The 17071-nt window shown below is 32.2% G+C and overlaps 1 protein-coding gene and 1 long non-coding RNA gene across 2 annotated transcripts; one reads left to right on the forward strand and one right to left on the reverse strand.

The window, feature by feature from the left end:
* Window positions 1-435: 435 nt before the first annotated feature.
* LOC127700535 (uncharacterized) lies at window positions 436-7610 on the forward strand. The gene is made up of 4 exons (XR_007981624.1): window positions 436-2029; window positions 3522-3704; window positions 5583-5702; window positions 6924-7610. It is a non-coding gene; the product is annotated as an uncharacterized LOC127700535 (long non-coding RNA).
* Window positions 7611-11049: 3439 nt separating this feature from the next.
* LOC127700147 (baculoviral IAP repeat-containing protein 7-A-like) lies at window positions 11050-16104 on the reverse strand. The gene is made up of 5 exons (XM_052203570.1): window positions 14517-16104; window positions 13912-14087; window positions 12722-12887; window positions 11849-12040; window positions 11050-11253 (listed from the first exon to the last, which is right to left on the reverse strand). Exons 1-5 carry the CDS (start codon window positions 15850-15852, stop codon window positions 11054-11056), a joined length of 2070 nt encoding a protein of 689 aa, XP_052059530.1. The 5' UTR covers window positions 15853-16104; the 3' UTR covers window positions 11050-11053.
* Window positions 16105-17071: the final 967 nt, after the last annotated feature.

Raw genomic sequence — 17071 nt, forward strand, 5'->3', positions numbered from 1 at the left:
GGAGTGTTCTGAGAATACCTGGTGCAAAATATTGGCCATAGCAAACATATCTTTATTTTTGCTAGTGGCGCTCAAATGTCTTGACCTTCAATCCGATCATTCCTTATCAGCCGTCAAATATGAATTGACATTTTTATTCATCTGAACTAATACCTTGAAGGTTGAAATCAGTCATATGAGCGACATATTATTATACATGATCTAGAGGCAAATAATAAGTATATTTTTTAGGATTTCATATTGGTTCTGGTATAATTCATCAACCGAAACTCTCATATCGTACCGAAGACATTTGATTAAGCAAGGACTGGCGCTGATATTGAAAACACCGTGGTATGATATACTATTCATATGATTAGTAAAAATTGATAGTAGAAAAGTGAATATGATAATCCATTTAATTATTTATTTTTATTTGTTTGTTTCTTGTTTGCTTCTTCTTCGAATTTGACAAAACTCCTATGATTCGCAACCAAATAATTCCGCTGACCATGTTTGTTCTTCTCTGATATTTATCAGAGACGTATTGTTTCTACACGATGTCACAAGTCTGTATTTTATTTCTACTTTGTTTGTATGCTGTTAATGACAGTTTTATTCATTATTGTATAACACAAATACATTTCATTCAAAAAGTCGTCACAAGATGGCATGCAAAAATAAATCATATTGCGCTGATGGAAAAAATCTTCACATTAGTGAAGTCTTCGGTGAAAAAAAATATGTTGCAACAGTTTGGCGAGCTTTACTATACAATAAAAGGGTTGTGTAATGATTTTTTGTGAATATCATCGCTCGTAGAATATTTTTTGTTTATACCGTGACAGCAATGCGACAGCAAGGTTATCAAAAGAAAAAAAGTGTTAATTTTTTGTTATATCAAGGAAAAAGAAAGCAATACTGGTTTGTATTTAAAATAAATTGCGATTGTTCCTTGAAAAATATACAAAATAATAAAGTGATTCATAAGGACGGAAATGTTACGAATTCGATTATGTATGTGTTGAAGTGTCGTGAGAATATTTGTCATTCAGGTCGAAAGATAACCATGAAATCAGATATTTATATATTCGCTTGGATGCTTATATCGCATACATTCTCTCTAAACTTATATGATATACATAAAGTTGGTCATCGTCCCGTCCTGTTGATAGAGGGAGATTATGTGTATGTAGGTGGAGAGTTAGGTCTTGTTAAACTAAACAAAACATCTTTTAACGAACTTAAATTCATTTCGGTACAAAATGTATGGGCAGTTCTTGTTGATGATGACGCAGATTTGCTGATTGTATGTTCCTCTCTCGGAGACGGAGAAAGTCACTGTCATAAATTAACCCGGAATTTTAAAGAAAAAGACATAATGACTGAGCGATTTATGATCGATCTTAACACACCTCCGTTATACTAAAAATGTAGATTATCGGATGAAATGGGATATATGATAGCAGCACCATATATTAAGTCGTTCACTAATCGCAAAGATTCCAAAACTATATACAGCTTACAAATGGGAAGTCTGGATGAGTTTTCGTATTCTAGTAATATTGTATACCATTTGATTTATAATGGAAACATGAACCGCTTGCAGATGAGGTACAAAGCCGGTTTTGTGCATCAACAATTTGTATATTTTTTGTGTAATGTTTATTTAAATGATCAATTTATTGAAGCAAAGCTAGGCAAAATGTGTGCATCCCATCATACATACTCAAGTAATGGTTTTCGTACTTCGTATGAAGATATTCCTCTTGTGTGTTACCATGACAATGTAAACTACACGAAGATCGAAGATGGTTTAGTACTGAATCAATGGAACGATAATTGTATCTTTCAGTAATCTGGAATCAAGCGTTATCTGTTCGTTTAGCATTACAGAACTAGCAAAACGTTTCCGAGATTCGCGGATGAATATTTTACGTTGTAATCAGAAAACAGGATGGAAAAATCGAAGCTTTAAACCGGTCCTTTTTCAGCTTGGAAGTCAAAAACTTATACCTATTTGAAAAACCAGACATGTGCTGAATCGATGGTAAGATTGCGTGTGACATAGATAATGAAAGCATCTAGTTGTTAATTCAGTTCTGTACATAATGACTCATACATATATTTTTTTTTTTCAAATGTTGGTTCTTTGACTGTATTTGAACGAGGCTAGGAAACAGGTGTAATTCGAGCTTCAGCGAGCTATTTCTCCTGTTTCGAGCCGAGTGCAAATACAGCTGATATTTAAAGACACTAAACATTTATTATGCTAAACAGTTTTTGTCTGTATTCTGCGATTAATTTTGTAATTTGTTTTTGCTTTGAAAGACAGAAAAACTCACATTTATTGCATTTATTTTCGATTTAAAATATATTTGTTTTTGTTTATTTTACCTTTGAGGCCCGGGCAGTAATATTAAACAAAATCACACAATCAGCTGGTGACCGGTACGACGAAAAGAATCTCGCATGGTCAACAGTAAAACATCGCTCAAATAATTATTTATTATAACATAACGTCTAATTTCAACAGTAAAAAGAAATAACAAAACATTGTCCGATTTAAGACAAAAGTGTATGATTTGTCCTACGCTTCAGAATTTCGAACTGATCGTGACATTCACTGATTATTGACATTGTTGCATGGTTGGTTTTGTGTGTTACACATGTACATCTTCAAGTTTTAAACATTAAGATTGGTGCCGTAGAAAGTAGAGTTAATCCTGCTGTTCATCGGATGACAAAATATTTTCATTCTTATTCATATTGCTCTAAAGAAATGCTTGAAACAAACAGAACGCAAATTAATCTATAGTTCACATAAGGTCAAGCAATAGTCATTGGAATGCGACTGCAATACACATTCTGAGGTCACCAAAGTTCATACAACACTCGTCAACAGCAATACACAAAAGTAGTCCGGCAGTGGGCGGAGCTTTAAAGCGATATCTGTATAGTATACGAATACCAGCTAGAGATATCTGTTGGGCTGTTAATGTATGATAATACACCCAACTGTAGGATAAAATGTATTATTCACAGTAATTCTATCGATGTTGTCATATACGAAAAAAGTGTATGAAGATGTTTTCAGTGCAAAATATGTGTTGTGGATTTTAGCGAAAAAAAAGTGTTTGCCTACAGTTCAGACGTAAACACATTAACCCTAACCCACACTACAAAAATATAGTTAGAAAATTCTACCATCTTCGCTACTTTTACCATTTTCACGTACAATTATGTCATCCATTTCCTCGAACCATGGAGCAGCCCTTTGCCTTTTATTGTCTTACTACTGTTCGTCATCTCGACAGGTCCAATTTGACATTGAAGCTTTCAATAATCTTACTTTTATGTTCATAGACATATATAAAAACAAGGAGATATGGTATGATTCCTAATGAGACAACTATCAATTACACATTAGAAATAAGAGCCACACATTCTTATAATTGGGCTGTACGCTGTTCAACCTATCATTTTGCTACAAACATACTCTATGGTGTTGAAATAAACAATTGTTGTGTCATATATTTTAGGTTTGTAATGTGATCAAAGGAGATTTCTGCAACACTGTTCTATATTATACAATTGAGGGAGTCCATCCAACTGTCTTAAGTGCAGTTTACAACACAACAGGGAGAGTTCTATGTCATCTCGCTAAAATTGATTCAAATGACATGGTGCTGATTGCAGGAACAGATACAGGGCAAATTGTTAAGGTAACACATGTTTATATTTATTTTTTATGTTTCTTCGACGAAAATTAGTGAGTAGTTAAGGGCATAGAATACAGTTACAGGGGAGATAATGACGTTGCCAACATAAAATGTTATTTTTCGCGACGTCAAACTGTGACATATCGGGAAAAGATGCATTTTTCGACTGATTTTTATCATTAGCATGAAAACGAGTTCATGGACGCCACTTTTTTAAAATGACATTTAGTTTGATTATGTAAGAATATTATTGTACAAAATTTTATGAACTAATCACCAATGTATTTTTTTTTTAATTAGATAAATATACAGCAAAAATTGGCGTTTTTTCTAAAATTATGAAAATTAAATTTAAATTAATTAATTACAAATAACTGTTACATAAATTTAAAACACACTTATGTAAAGAAGACATTCCAAATGATTTTTCAAAAATCCGCTGTCCTTTTGATAGAAATTTCCAAGAAAATGAAATTTTGACCAAATGTCTAAAATTTCTACCCCATTTATCTCTAAAAAAAGAAACACATGAAGATATATGTTTTATTACATACTTGAATTGACTAGGAACAAATAGCATATATGCCCAAAAAAAATCACCGCGGGATCAAAACTGTATCGTATGCCCTTCAGCACAACTTTGGCCATTAAAAATTTACGAATAAAGTAAAATTTCTGTTTGTTGATCACTTCCTTCCTGAAAAAATTAAGGAAACATTAAATACTGGGAAACTCTTAGTATCTGTTAAAATGGTATTACGTAGATACGGAAATCTAAGACAATAGTGTACTGATTTATATAATAGTACATTGTTCAAATCTCTTTCAAAAAACAGAAAAAGAACTAGATAAGTAACGTTTGTTGTATTTGACAGGTATTGTTTGTCAGATTTGTTTTAATTTTCATCATTTACTCAAAACTTCTTTTTCGAAAATGTGTCATGAACCAAAACTTATTTTTAGAAAATGTGTCAGGTACAAAAAAAAAGGTTTATCCTTCAATAAACAATGGATGTTAATTTCCTCCATCATTTTGTTATTGTCTTTATTTAGAAGGACATGTCATCAAATCATTTGACACTCAAGAATGAATATCAATTGATGTTTCAAGTATTTTATAAGTATATTTTAAACACGTACACTTTTAGAATTTGCATTCAATTTGTTCAAACTAAAGATAGTGTAATGCACTACATGACGCTTATAACATTTTGTATGTGTTCAATTTATTTTTTAAGTAATTAAAAGTAAATCATATTTTCCTATTGCATAAAAATATGATTTGGTAAAACAAAGGAACCAATCAAAATCAGATGGATTCCCTTCTTAGCTTATTTTCAGTTTGGAAATTCATAATTTACGAAAACTTCATTCCAATATTTACCTAATATGTATTGGCAAAAACAACTGTTTTTACAAGTCTACTTTAAATTATATAAATGATCATCGTTGAATTTTTGTATTTTTACTTTTGATTTAACATTTATCTAGATCTAGAAAAAAATACTATACAATCTTTACTACATATTTAAAATAGTTACATGTAACGCATATAAATCGATTGTTTTCATTATTATTATGTATGCATGTTTCAATCATCAAGTGTCATTATGATCAGTTGCATCTGAAAATAAAAAAAAAATTTGATCGCATTCCTTTTTCAAAAAGAGAACAAGAACATTTGCGTAAGTAGGAGACATATTGTCTGGCAATTCATGTGTATGTTGATACAAATGATAATAAAATGCGCTCAGATTTTCTTTCTATTTGTTTATTTTTTATCATATTTTCGAAGTTTTACATATCGTTATTAAATGTTAATCGTACTTTTACTTATATATCATTCATTTATTTATTTTACACATGTACATTTATTTACAGTTGAACATTAGTTCCATTGAGTCCTATACAGTAGACGTAGAATATGAAATAACAGGATCGCACAACATTGTTGACTTACAAACTCAAAATGGAACAATCTACATAGTAACAGATTCAAAGGTACATTTATTCAAACACTACAAAGGTATCAATAAATCTAAGATATAAATACCACAAAGGGTACAATACACTAATTATTGATACAAAATCACCAAGCACACTGCACAAGACTACACGCAAGGAAACATGCTTGTGTTGCTGTTTATGCTAAGTCACAATGAGGTCGAGGCCTGTTATTCTTAGTAAAAGTCTCACACCGTACTGCATTTTAAAAATGGCGCCTCACAAAGGATCGAGTGGTAATATTTGCCTCATGTCGATAATGCTTCATCTGTGCATTGGTAAAAAAAAAGATGGGGCGTAATATAATGAGCATTGAATCTTTCTTACTTTCAAATTTATAGGTACCAAATACTTCAATAAACTCTTATAAGTGTTTTATTAGTTAATGAGTTTTTATGCATTCCACTGACACTTAAGATTTGTTGCACCAGCTATAATTTAAACCTGGAAACACCAAGTTTAAGATGTTTCATGTATGCCATTGCATTACCAAGAACGGAATGTTGCTTTAATGTTCACTCAAGGATGTTCGCTTTTTTTTTACCTCTTGTCAGATATTTGGAATCCTCTGGTTTTAACTATGTGGTGCCATTACAACATTTTGCCCGCTAACCCCTTCTTTTCCTTTCACAATGTTATAACATAATGTATGAAAAGCCATTTTTTTAAATATTATAAAATACTTGTTATTTCTTCAAAGTTTTTGATAGAAAAAAGATGCTAATGTCAATTGTATAAAAAGTCGAGTGACAATCATTTCCCGCCAAATTTTCCATGGCTTATATCTAAAACATAAGGACACGAACCTTGCATTTTTTTTCCGGTTTTTAGTTCTGATATATATATATTATCAATTTATTAAATCTTTTAAAAAGATGTTATTTTGAAACAAAGTAGCAAACATCCTTGAGTAGCTTCATGCATATATGCCTTGGCAATGATTGATTTATTGATTGATTGATTGGTGTTGTTATGCAACTTCTAGCAATTTTGTGCTATTTCGTGGCGGTCAGATTTTTTTCATTGGTAGAGGAAGCCGATGGGCCCGAAGAGAACCACCGACCATCGGTAGGAAAACTGACAATCCTAGATAACAAAGATTAGAGTCGACTGCCCAATGAAGCAAACAGCAACATGATGTTGAATATAAGTCGACCGAAACATAAATGTATTTGCTGAAGGTATGACTGTCATTTTGTCCTCTTTTTTTTCTTTTAGTTACAAAGAATGGCTGTGGATGACTGTGCCTTTGACACCGACTGCACTGGCTTAAAAAGCTGTCTTAGTCATATTAAGTCTTCGGTGTATTTCTGTACCTTAGCTTTGCTATACATTAGAAGTGTCCTGTGGAATATTTTCTGAGCCCTTGCGTAGCATTTTGCCTTGTTTAAAAAGCTTGTTTGTAGGGTGTCATCTTTTATTTTCAGTTTCCAGGCAGAATTCTTACAAAACAATACTTAGTGGATTTTATAGTCATACAGAAAATCTTTCAAACTTAATTTCATACACGACCTTATTCAAATCAGTTATTATTAATTAAGAATTGCATGCTTCTTTTTGTAGTTTTATTTGGGTGTAAAGGCGTTGACCGCAGTACATTTTGTATGAAGTGTGAAATCTAATTTCAAAATAAGATTTAGTTATCTAATAAAATGCATCATTCATGACTGCACGTGCCTCCCGTGACATCGTCACAACAATAGAAAAGAAAACAAACAAAAAACCTGATACATCACATTATTTCATGGTTGTAGCATAAAAATGTAATTATAAGAATTGAATTTTGTTTTTTTCATTGTAAATTTAGAGTGTTGTAAAAGTGTTGATGTTGCGCAGATTTTTAGTATGAAGTGCTTCCGCTTCTAAATACTTCGGTGTGTAAATAAAGAGTTTATTTAACAACTATATTAGATTTTATATACATTTATTTCCATTGCCGTAGGGAGATATATAGATTTGTTCCCTCAAAAAAGTTCATATTTTGTCTTTTTGTCGACATGAAAAAATTTGCATCATTTTAGGGTACATTTTACTAAAAGAGTAACGTTTCAAAGCTTTTACAGTCGCCAAAATATCGCCTTCTGAAAGATAGGGCTCATTCGCTTTCATAATGATAATACTTCAGTTGAAATCAATGTCAAGTATACGTAGAAAATAATTTCAGATAATTATCTTTGGTCTACTAAACAATGAAAGAGAGGCGAAAGATACGAAAGGGACATTCAAACTCATAAGAAGAAAATAAACTGACAACGCCATGCCTAAAACATAAAAAGACAAACAGACAAACAACAGTACACAAAACACAACATAGAAAACTGAAGACTGAGCAACACGAACCCACCAAACACTGGGGGTGATCTCAGGTGCTCTGGAAGGGAAAGCAGATCCTGCTCCACATGTGGCACCAGTCGTGTTGCTCATGTTAGTGCAAACCCAGTAATAAGTCTAATTCGGTAGGTCACATTCGGGGGAGGGGACGGGATTGTAGTTACGACAATTGGAACATATTCGCTGTCATCGGGAGATATATACTCCGTAGGCAGGCGCTGCAAGAATGTTGCTATATAAAAATGGAAATTTCACAATTGGGAATCTGAAAGGTATATTCACTGAAATGTTTTTCGACCGTATTTTCAATGTGTGAACATGATGTATTTGATGCGCCTTGTAACTTTGCTTCTAAATCGATATCAAAATTAAAAACAGCTGCCTACGGTTTTTGTTTTTGTTTTTGTTTTTTTAAGGGGGGTGCATTTTGAAAGTACACATTTAAAAAAAAACGGATCTAGAGCTTTGAGATGGTGTAAAGTATAGTTAGAATTCTGGTCGTACCCAATACTGGAATTAATACTGTTAGCACAGTGTGTACCTTTCGATTCTAATTAACTACCCCTCTACATTAATAAGCACTTGTTTTATGTTAAGCTCCATTATATTATTTGCAACTGAACATGAACTAATATATTTCTGTTTTACTGCAAAGAAATACGCTTTTCATATTTAACATCGGGTATTGTTATACTTGACGTCTTTTGGTTCAAAAGTAGAGAGATAGAAACTCTTGCTCTTAAAATACCTCGCCATTTTATTCATTTAAATAAAAGATTGAAAGTTACTAATATAAAGTGCAAAGCACTTGCTTGAAGGAAATCACGACTCTTGATCCTTTACTCACTCTAAAGTTAACTCTATTTGTAGCACATTTCGCCGAGCACTTGTTCTTCTTGTGTCTCCTTCTTTTTTTTCATGAAAAAAGACATGGAAATTAACTTAGCGATACATACGGAAAATGGCGAATAAAATCCAGTGATGTTTTATTATTCTATTTCCTGTTATAACAATGGAGTGTGATATGTGATCTAATAACTATATATATAATTTTAATTTGAACTTAATCATGTCTACGAAAATATTGATCACAAATTTAATTTAAGTCTAAAATATTATTAACTGTATCTAATCTATCTATTAAATTAAAAGATTAAACCATCATACTTTAATTAGATTCAATCGAACATATTTATACTAGTCTGGTACAATAAACAAACTTGGTGAATAAAATACAAACTATTTAAAAATGAAGTGTAATATGTGATGTTGGGTGTTATGTTTTCTTTCCTTTTAAAGACAACATTGCACGCTGACTAGAAACGTTTTCTCCAATCAAATTGCACCATTTCATTCATTTTATATCATGTTCTGTTATATCCCTTCTCATCGTTATATCTTTATAGACCAGATGTTGTATTCTTGCATTTCAGTTTATATATACCGTTTTGGTTGTCTCCCAAAGCTTACTTGTCTTTACATCTACGGCATCTGACTATGTATGAACTGGCACATTAAAATCCGGCTCATCCTGTTGATCTAGTACAAGATTAATTTTGTTAATCAATTTGATGCGTTCAATTGGCTTTTCTGGAATTATTGTCATTAGTACACATGGGGAAAAAATAAACGTGTCAAATTCAACCATGATTGTCATACATGTAGCATGCATGCTAAGGATTATTATGATTAGAACACTAAAATGCATATGTAATTTTACTCATGCTTTAACATTATTAAAATTTTCCGGTGACGAATACCTATTATTTCTGGTTTTTTAAAGATCTTCTCACGCTTTTTTTTTTTTTTTTTTTTTTGTTCGTAGATGAAAGTCACCTTAAAAAGCTCCCCTGACAAGGAGTGCATTTGCATGCATAATAATACATAACTAATTTTCCATTTTGTGAAATGTTCCCCTAGGTACCACATAATAAAAGTTTACATTTAGTGAAATGTACCTGAAAGAAACACACAGCTTAATGTGCCACTGGGGAACATATCAAAAGTCACCATATGGGGAAGTGTTCCTCTGGGAAATATTAAAATGTTTCGCTAGAAAACACATATCAAAAGTTGCCTTCAAGAAAAATCTTCGTTTGTGGAACATTGACTATTCCTCTAGGGAACACAAATGAAAACATTATCATTAAGTAGAAAGCTTTAAATGACTCAAGACTTCTGTTATGCATCAGCCTCCCCAGAAATAAAGTTGTCCGTTATGAAATACTTACTGCCAGGAAGGATATCATCTTGATGATTGAGTCATAATATAACTTTCGATTTGATAGTGATAATTTGTATATGCTGTCCCCAGAGGAACATTTCACTAAATGGTAACTTTGTTTATGTGTTCCCCAGAAAAACATCACAATGTTCCTCTGGGTTCTCTAAATGTTTTTTTTTAACTAAGTGTTCTCCAAGGGAAAATTTTACAAAATGGTAAAATAGTTATGGCACTTGCAAAACTTGTCGGTTCCCGAAGGAGAACTTTAAAGAGTGAATTTCGTGTACGAGCTATACTTACGGACAATGTAGCATTTTGAAAGTTTAATTATTGTTAAGAATTATGGAGAATAGCATAGTATTAAGGTTTCAATATGGGTAGACGGAAAGTCAATGTAACTGTCACAATTAAGAAAATCGATATAAAAAACAGAATCAAGGCAATTACACTTGAAGAAAACTATTTAGATACTCATATGAAATTATCATTCAGTTAGTTGACAATTCGAATCTTCAAGACAAACATACGAATTCAGTGCACGTGGCCGCTAACACCTTTCACTGAGTTTCAGAATGTTCAATTTAATTTATTTTATACCTGACGAGGTTTGATCTCACTTCATACATGCTTCAGTCTACTTTCGGATTTCTAATAATAGGAAATAAAAAAGGTAAATAAAAATGAATACCAATGGAGAAATAAAAACAAAACAAACTAAATATATACTTTGATTTTATTTATTAGTATTTACGTTTTAAATTTCATAAATAAAACTTCAATAATGTCATATTTGTTAACACATAATAGCCTTGACAGTTCCTTTTATGAATGCTCTACAAATTGGGCATCTTCTTAGAGCAGGCGCACAGTTTGTACAGGCAGCTAAATGCCCACACGGAAGAAAAACTATAGCTATTGGTTCATCTAGACATATTTTACATGTCTGCTGATCTTTAAGGTTTTGATTTTCTTCTTCTAAGCTTCTTACCGACACTGAAATATAATTTGAAACATATCACTGAATATTTCATTAAAGTTAATATAAGGTAATAAAAACATATCTTATGTCACAAGCTACGAAAATAATCTATTAAACCCTGTTAGAATGTTTTCCAAATTTTTATTCTTGAAGGTATTTCAAATAAAACTTTTGCAGGGGTCTAATAAAACGGAATTCGTTTATTTACATTAACTGGGTCGTCATCGGTGCTGCTGGGTTGACAGTCCCCGAGCATACATACTGCTTCTTCCAAGTGAAGAGCTCATAAAACCTAAAAGGATCAAAAGTAAAGCAAAACCCGGACAATGAACCATAGCTATGCATGACGGAGGTATATTCCTAAGTTTAAAATGATTTCGAAATTTTTAACAGCAAATTTAAATAAACCATATCCGTGTTTTAATGTTATACCTTACTGTTAACCCCGAGTGTGTTTGATTAAGGATAAGTCAGAAGTACTTTGGCACCATACGTTCATTTATTGATGTTATAATTTGTGTTCTGGTGAAATTAAAACGCGAAGTAAAATACTTTAAAATATCGCCGATAGAAATAAGGTATATGTTAATTTAATAGTTGTGTATTTACGTTCAAGATCAGGAGTACTTGTCGTCTCTTCAGTAGATTTATTTTCATTGGCCTCTATTGGGTTGTCTTCTTTTGTCTGTTGTGTATCATTGCCAGATAGTTTTCCAGTTTCTATTGAATTTAATAACTCGTTTATTCTGCTATTTTCTTCAATTTGGAATATGGCTTCAAGAAGAACTGTTCCAGTGATCTCTGAAATATAAACGGTTTTGTAAACTTCATAGTCAACGGGTTTAAGGCCAAATATATTAAATCATAACAAAACTGGTTTTCGTTATAATCAATCAAAGAAGATGTGCAATTCATGATATAACAATCGTCATGAAGGTTGAATTTTTAAACAAAAAGAAAATAACACTTTTCAAATTTCGTGCGTCCGGAGCGCTTTACAGATTTAACCTTCACCTAACCGGCCAAACGCAAATTTTTGAAACCCAATAATGTATAAATGAGTCGAAATGTTCAGAGCTATATGACCGAAAGAGACCAAAACAGAATAGTCGAATTTGTATGAGTCAATGCTTTTGTACACTCCTAAAAACTATAAACAAGATTATCATAGTTTAATTCTTATAACAAATATTACATTTTAATGCTTAAACATGACGAAATTACGAGTTGAATAAAGCCTTTCGATTGTTTTGTTTGAAATTTTCCTAGGCATCGTTTGAACACTGTCATGGTGAACATGCATTTAGAATCATTGCGATTTTTGGCTCATAAATGAAAACTACATGTGTGCGTCCGCAGCGCTTTTCTTGGTTTACCTTAATCTTTATCAAAATGCTTATTATTTAAACAATTTTCAATTTATATTCATTATTAAAAACGAAAGCTCTAAGAAAACTTTGAAACGACAGTACTAATATATACCTGTCGATCCTGCATTATGTAGCGAATCATAAGCTATCTTTACTATGCGTTCATCATATCCTAAATCTGCAACCGCCGTAACAGCTGGATGATTACTGTATTCAGCATTCTTCGTAACCGATTTTCTTGTTTCTCCTACCGAATTCGGATGCCATTTATTTTCATTCTAGAATATAATGAATTTAATTAGACAATTTTTCGGGTCTGCACTAAACATGAACGCACGTAGTATTATACAGTTTTTATATAATAAAACAGCCATCATCCAAAGCTAATAGGTCTAACAAAATTTGAGATTTGAGGAAATTTTGATATATCAGGAGTATTTTGAAAGGGACACATTTTAATGGATAATACAAGAAATTCGAGATAAGAGTTAAGGATGACGAGAGTAAACTGGTAGATGCATACATTAAAACTACTGTTTTAAAGTAATGTTAATAAAAGGAAAAGTGTCCATTATGTTTAATGCACTGAAAGTTCAAACCGAGAAATGTTTAGTTGGTTTTCTTTATAAAAATGGGTGCACGACTAATCAAGTATTGCATTGTTTGGCATCTTCTAATACACCACTTTCGAGTTATGTCCTTCACCGGAAAAGTTCGTCAATTATGCGCGCCTTTATGACGTTATTTCCCAAAAATAGGGGACCGCCTGTATCCCTACACTATTAAAGTACATCAAGCGTCTTCATGATCATCATTATTCAGGAAAAACTAGAAATAATGTTTGTTCCGTAGGTACTTAATCACAATTCCCTAATGACACCAGTGCTGATTATTAATTATAAGAATTTAATTTTCCAAATAATTCGTACAATATAGCATCATTATTTTTTTCAACCGCTCCCTCAACATGGAAAGGAAGTGACGATGCGCCTAAACGTACGAATGATATTCATTAAAACCAAAGTTTTTGACGGAAATGCAACGAATTCGAAAGTTGTCTTTTTATTGAACGCATATGGAGAGAATGTACTTGATATTACGACTTGTATAGTACAATAACCTTTTGCCAATTTAAATTTGATATAAATATAATAAAAATTCAATTTAAGACATATACACATATGTCCATCATCCAACTGATGTAGAATATGGTAGGAAATACCTACATATGACCTCAGTGCAATTGTCCTTATATGCAAAACTTTGTTTCAGCTTTCACATACAACGGAATAAGAAATATACCTTATGTGGTAAAATTCTATTCATTTGAACATCTTCTATAAATTTATCTCCTTTACACTGCCGTAAAAAAGTACAGTTCTGGTACCAGCGGGCATGTTCTATCCATGGTTGGTCACCTGGTTCCCAGCTTCTTAAACCACCCCCACAAAAAAAGCATCGGCAATGGTCGTCTGTTCCTAGAGTAAATAAACAAAAATTTAGTCATTTGATTTACTCAGACAAAACGTCTTATAACAATTTTCCTTTTAAGATGATAGGCAATTCAGTAAATCATATTTGTTTCTCTAAGATTTATGGTTAGCCATGATGTCAATAAAATTGATTTTTTCTTTATATTCAGAGAAAAAAGGAAATTCGAAACATATTCTGTACCTTGAAAGAGAGAAAAATATTGATATTTGAATTTATAAAATTTGACATTTTTTAATATCGTATATCTATATGAATGGATGAATAACAGAAACGTGTCATTTGTAAACTTTTTATTATGTCAACAGTTTGAGATTTCAATAAAAAAAAGGACTCATTATCGGACAAAAGATTATTCAAGATTTATTTTCTAATTCATTTTTTCCTACTTTTTCAAAAAAATGATAAAATTTCACCTGTGAAAAATAATCCTGCTGTAGCCATTTCTTCTGGAGACTGTGTCAAATGTTGCGGCCAATGACTAAATGAATCAAGTCTTACAGATCTGATTGTGTATTTTGGATACTTCGGTTTATCAAGACATATTCTTAACGCTGTTGGTTCTCTTTGATTGTTTTGCAACGTAGATCTTGCATATACACCGTGTATAATGCTTCCTGTAGAATTTAGTATTGCATGTTGTGTGTGCGCATTGAATTGGGGAATTCTGATTAAACTTTGTGTGTCATTTGTTGAATAACTTGTGGCGAAAGAATTACTTTCCGTTCTCGTAGTGTTTACGTTGCAAGAACTTGTTTGATTTGAACACGAGGCATTATACTCTCTGCTCTCGCGTTTTTCATCCTTCGATTTAGAAGATGTATTAAAACTTTTATCATCTGAGATAAATGTCCTGGTATCTGGTTCAATTTCATCACGGCCACAAGCACCTGCAGTCTGAGAACTTTCCTCACGTTGTGGTTTTATTTCCAATAAAAAGTAGCAATTTGGAGATATTTGTTTGTGGATCTCTAATGGTAAATCGTAACGTTTCCAGTTTTTATGCGTTACGCCGCAGCTGTAGCAAACAACTTCATCATCATACCCGGAATAAAAGAATCCAGCCTCCGCTAACCTAGTTGCATATACTCCCGGTATATAAGGAAATGTAGCAAATGTTGAGAATCGTGAACCTTCGAATTGCATACTCTGTGACTTCTCATCTTTTAAGAATATGCGAAAATCTTGTGGCAAGAATGGGAAAGTTTGAATTATAGTCTGTGGTACATTTCGAATTAGTCTAATAATATTTCCAAGCCACCGTTTTGGTCCTAAATATAATTGTTCATTCGTCAGAAGAGTTCTTTTCCATTTTACTTTAACTTTTACCGTATGACCACATTTTCGAATCATTGTATCATTAATTAAAGCGTTAAAAATGCATTTTACAAAAAGTTTAATGAACAATGCCAATGTATACCAAACCAATAAACTTTTCTTGCATTTTTCGTATTCATGCATTAAAGTGTTAAGATCTATATTAAGTAAATTATGTAAGATTAGTTGTAGATCGCTTTCCGGTGAGCAGGATAATTCGTAATGATGTTTTTCATTATCCCGCGAAACCCCACATTCGCTGGATTCAGATGTCTCGTCTGCAAATGGGATAGTCATGGTAATTCTACAAAAAAACTTGATGAAATATAATAAATTATTAAGTTTTGTTTCACAAAAATTAATGAGACGTGGTATGATTATCAATGTGACAACTATCAACGAAAGATACAATGACATAGTTGTAAGCAACAACATGCTACCGTAAAATGAACAAAGCTATGAATGGCCCCGGTGTGACAAAATGTGAAATAAATCAAACGCGAAAACCAACAACCCGTTGTATGCTTAAACAAGAAACAAACACGTACAAATTATTGTACAAGGTGTAGTGATGGTTCAGATTTCAATGAACGTAAGAATTTCAAAGTTGAAAAAAACTTATTAGTGAAAAACGCAGGACCACATTTCCGCGCTCACAACACTTGTTAAAAAGGTTATGTTTAACAATTGTGTAAGCATAGGTTCTGAATTTTTGGGGAAGTAAAATCGATTCGTTAATTCATAGTTTGAAACATGAAAAACACTTAGATTTTTTTCTACATTCCGATTCTACACAAATTTATTTTAGGTATTGCACACACTAGTGTATTATTTAACTTGTGTTGGCATTGTTAAAAAAAATCTATACTCCGACGTTCAGTCGTCGACATATCAGTTAATGGCGACATGAAGTCATATCTATTGCTAAGTACTTTGACCTTGCTTTCAGTATGGATAACTCTTTGATACGGTAGTATTTTGCTTGTACTTCTGTTTTGTTGCGTTTTTTTAGTGTCTATTGTCAACTATCGATAGTATATAGTGTTTCATGCTTTTCTGTACTGATAAAGTTTTGTTCTCAAGTAATTTTTCCTGTCTCAAAGATCGAAATTATAAGACGGAACTTCAATGTTGAGGTATGAGGAAACATATTTAATCCCGCAACATGTGCAGGTGCTTGTCTCAATTCTGTCACCTTAATTGTCAGCGTTTTATTTTATTTTAATTATACCTTATTGTTTTGCTATTTAGAGAAATTAGATTGGCGCCAGATCTTTGATAAATTTATTCGCTATTTATCTAGACTCGTGACGATTTACAGCTTGGCATATTGTATATATAGACAATTACCCTATTGTTGTACACCGCATGTTAACATCAAGGTGTTGTTTAGTTTAGATTTTTTAATGTCCTAGGGGTCCTGCATCATTAATTTTACTCCATATATAATGCATTTTCATACTTAACAGGGATTTCCATAACACATCAAAAAGAAATACTCTGCAACTTTATCCAAATTGACCCCTGTAGCCAGCAACCCGGAGAAAATGTACTTGACATGTGATTGCAATATACAGACTAGAGATCGTTTAAAGAATACATATAAATAAGGCAATAAATCAAACTAATAATAAAAACGCTGAATTTTAAGGGT

Source organism: Mytilus californianus, unplaced genomic scaffold (genome assembly GCF_021869535.1).
Source record: "Mytilus californianus isolate M0D057914Y unplaced genomic scaffold, xbMytCali1.0.p SCAF_1, whole genome shotgun sequence".
NCBI classification, from domain to species: Eukaryota; Metazoa; Mollusca; class Bivalvia; order Mytilida; family Mytilidae; genus Mytilus; species Mytilus californianus.

Coding starts and splice junctions, on each gene's coding strand:
- LOC127700147 (XM_052203570.1), bottom strand. CDS start 15,852: ATGTTGTTGCTTACAACTATGTCATTGTATCTTTCGTTGATAGTTGTC. Junction 14,088..14,516: donor AGCAGGATTATTTTTCACAG/GTGAAATTTTAT, acceptor TATTTACTCTAG/GAACAGACGACCATTGCCGA. Junction 12,041..12,721: donor ACATAATGCAGGATCGACAG/GTATATATTAGT, acceptor TTTATATTTCAG/AGATCACTGGAACAGTTCTT.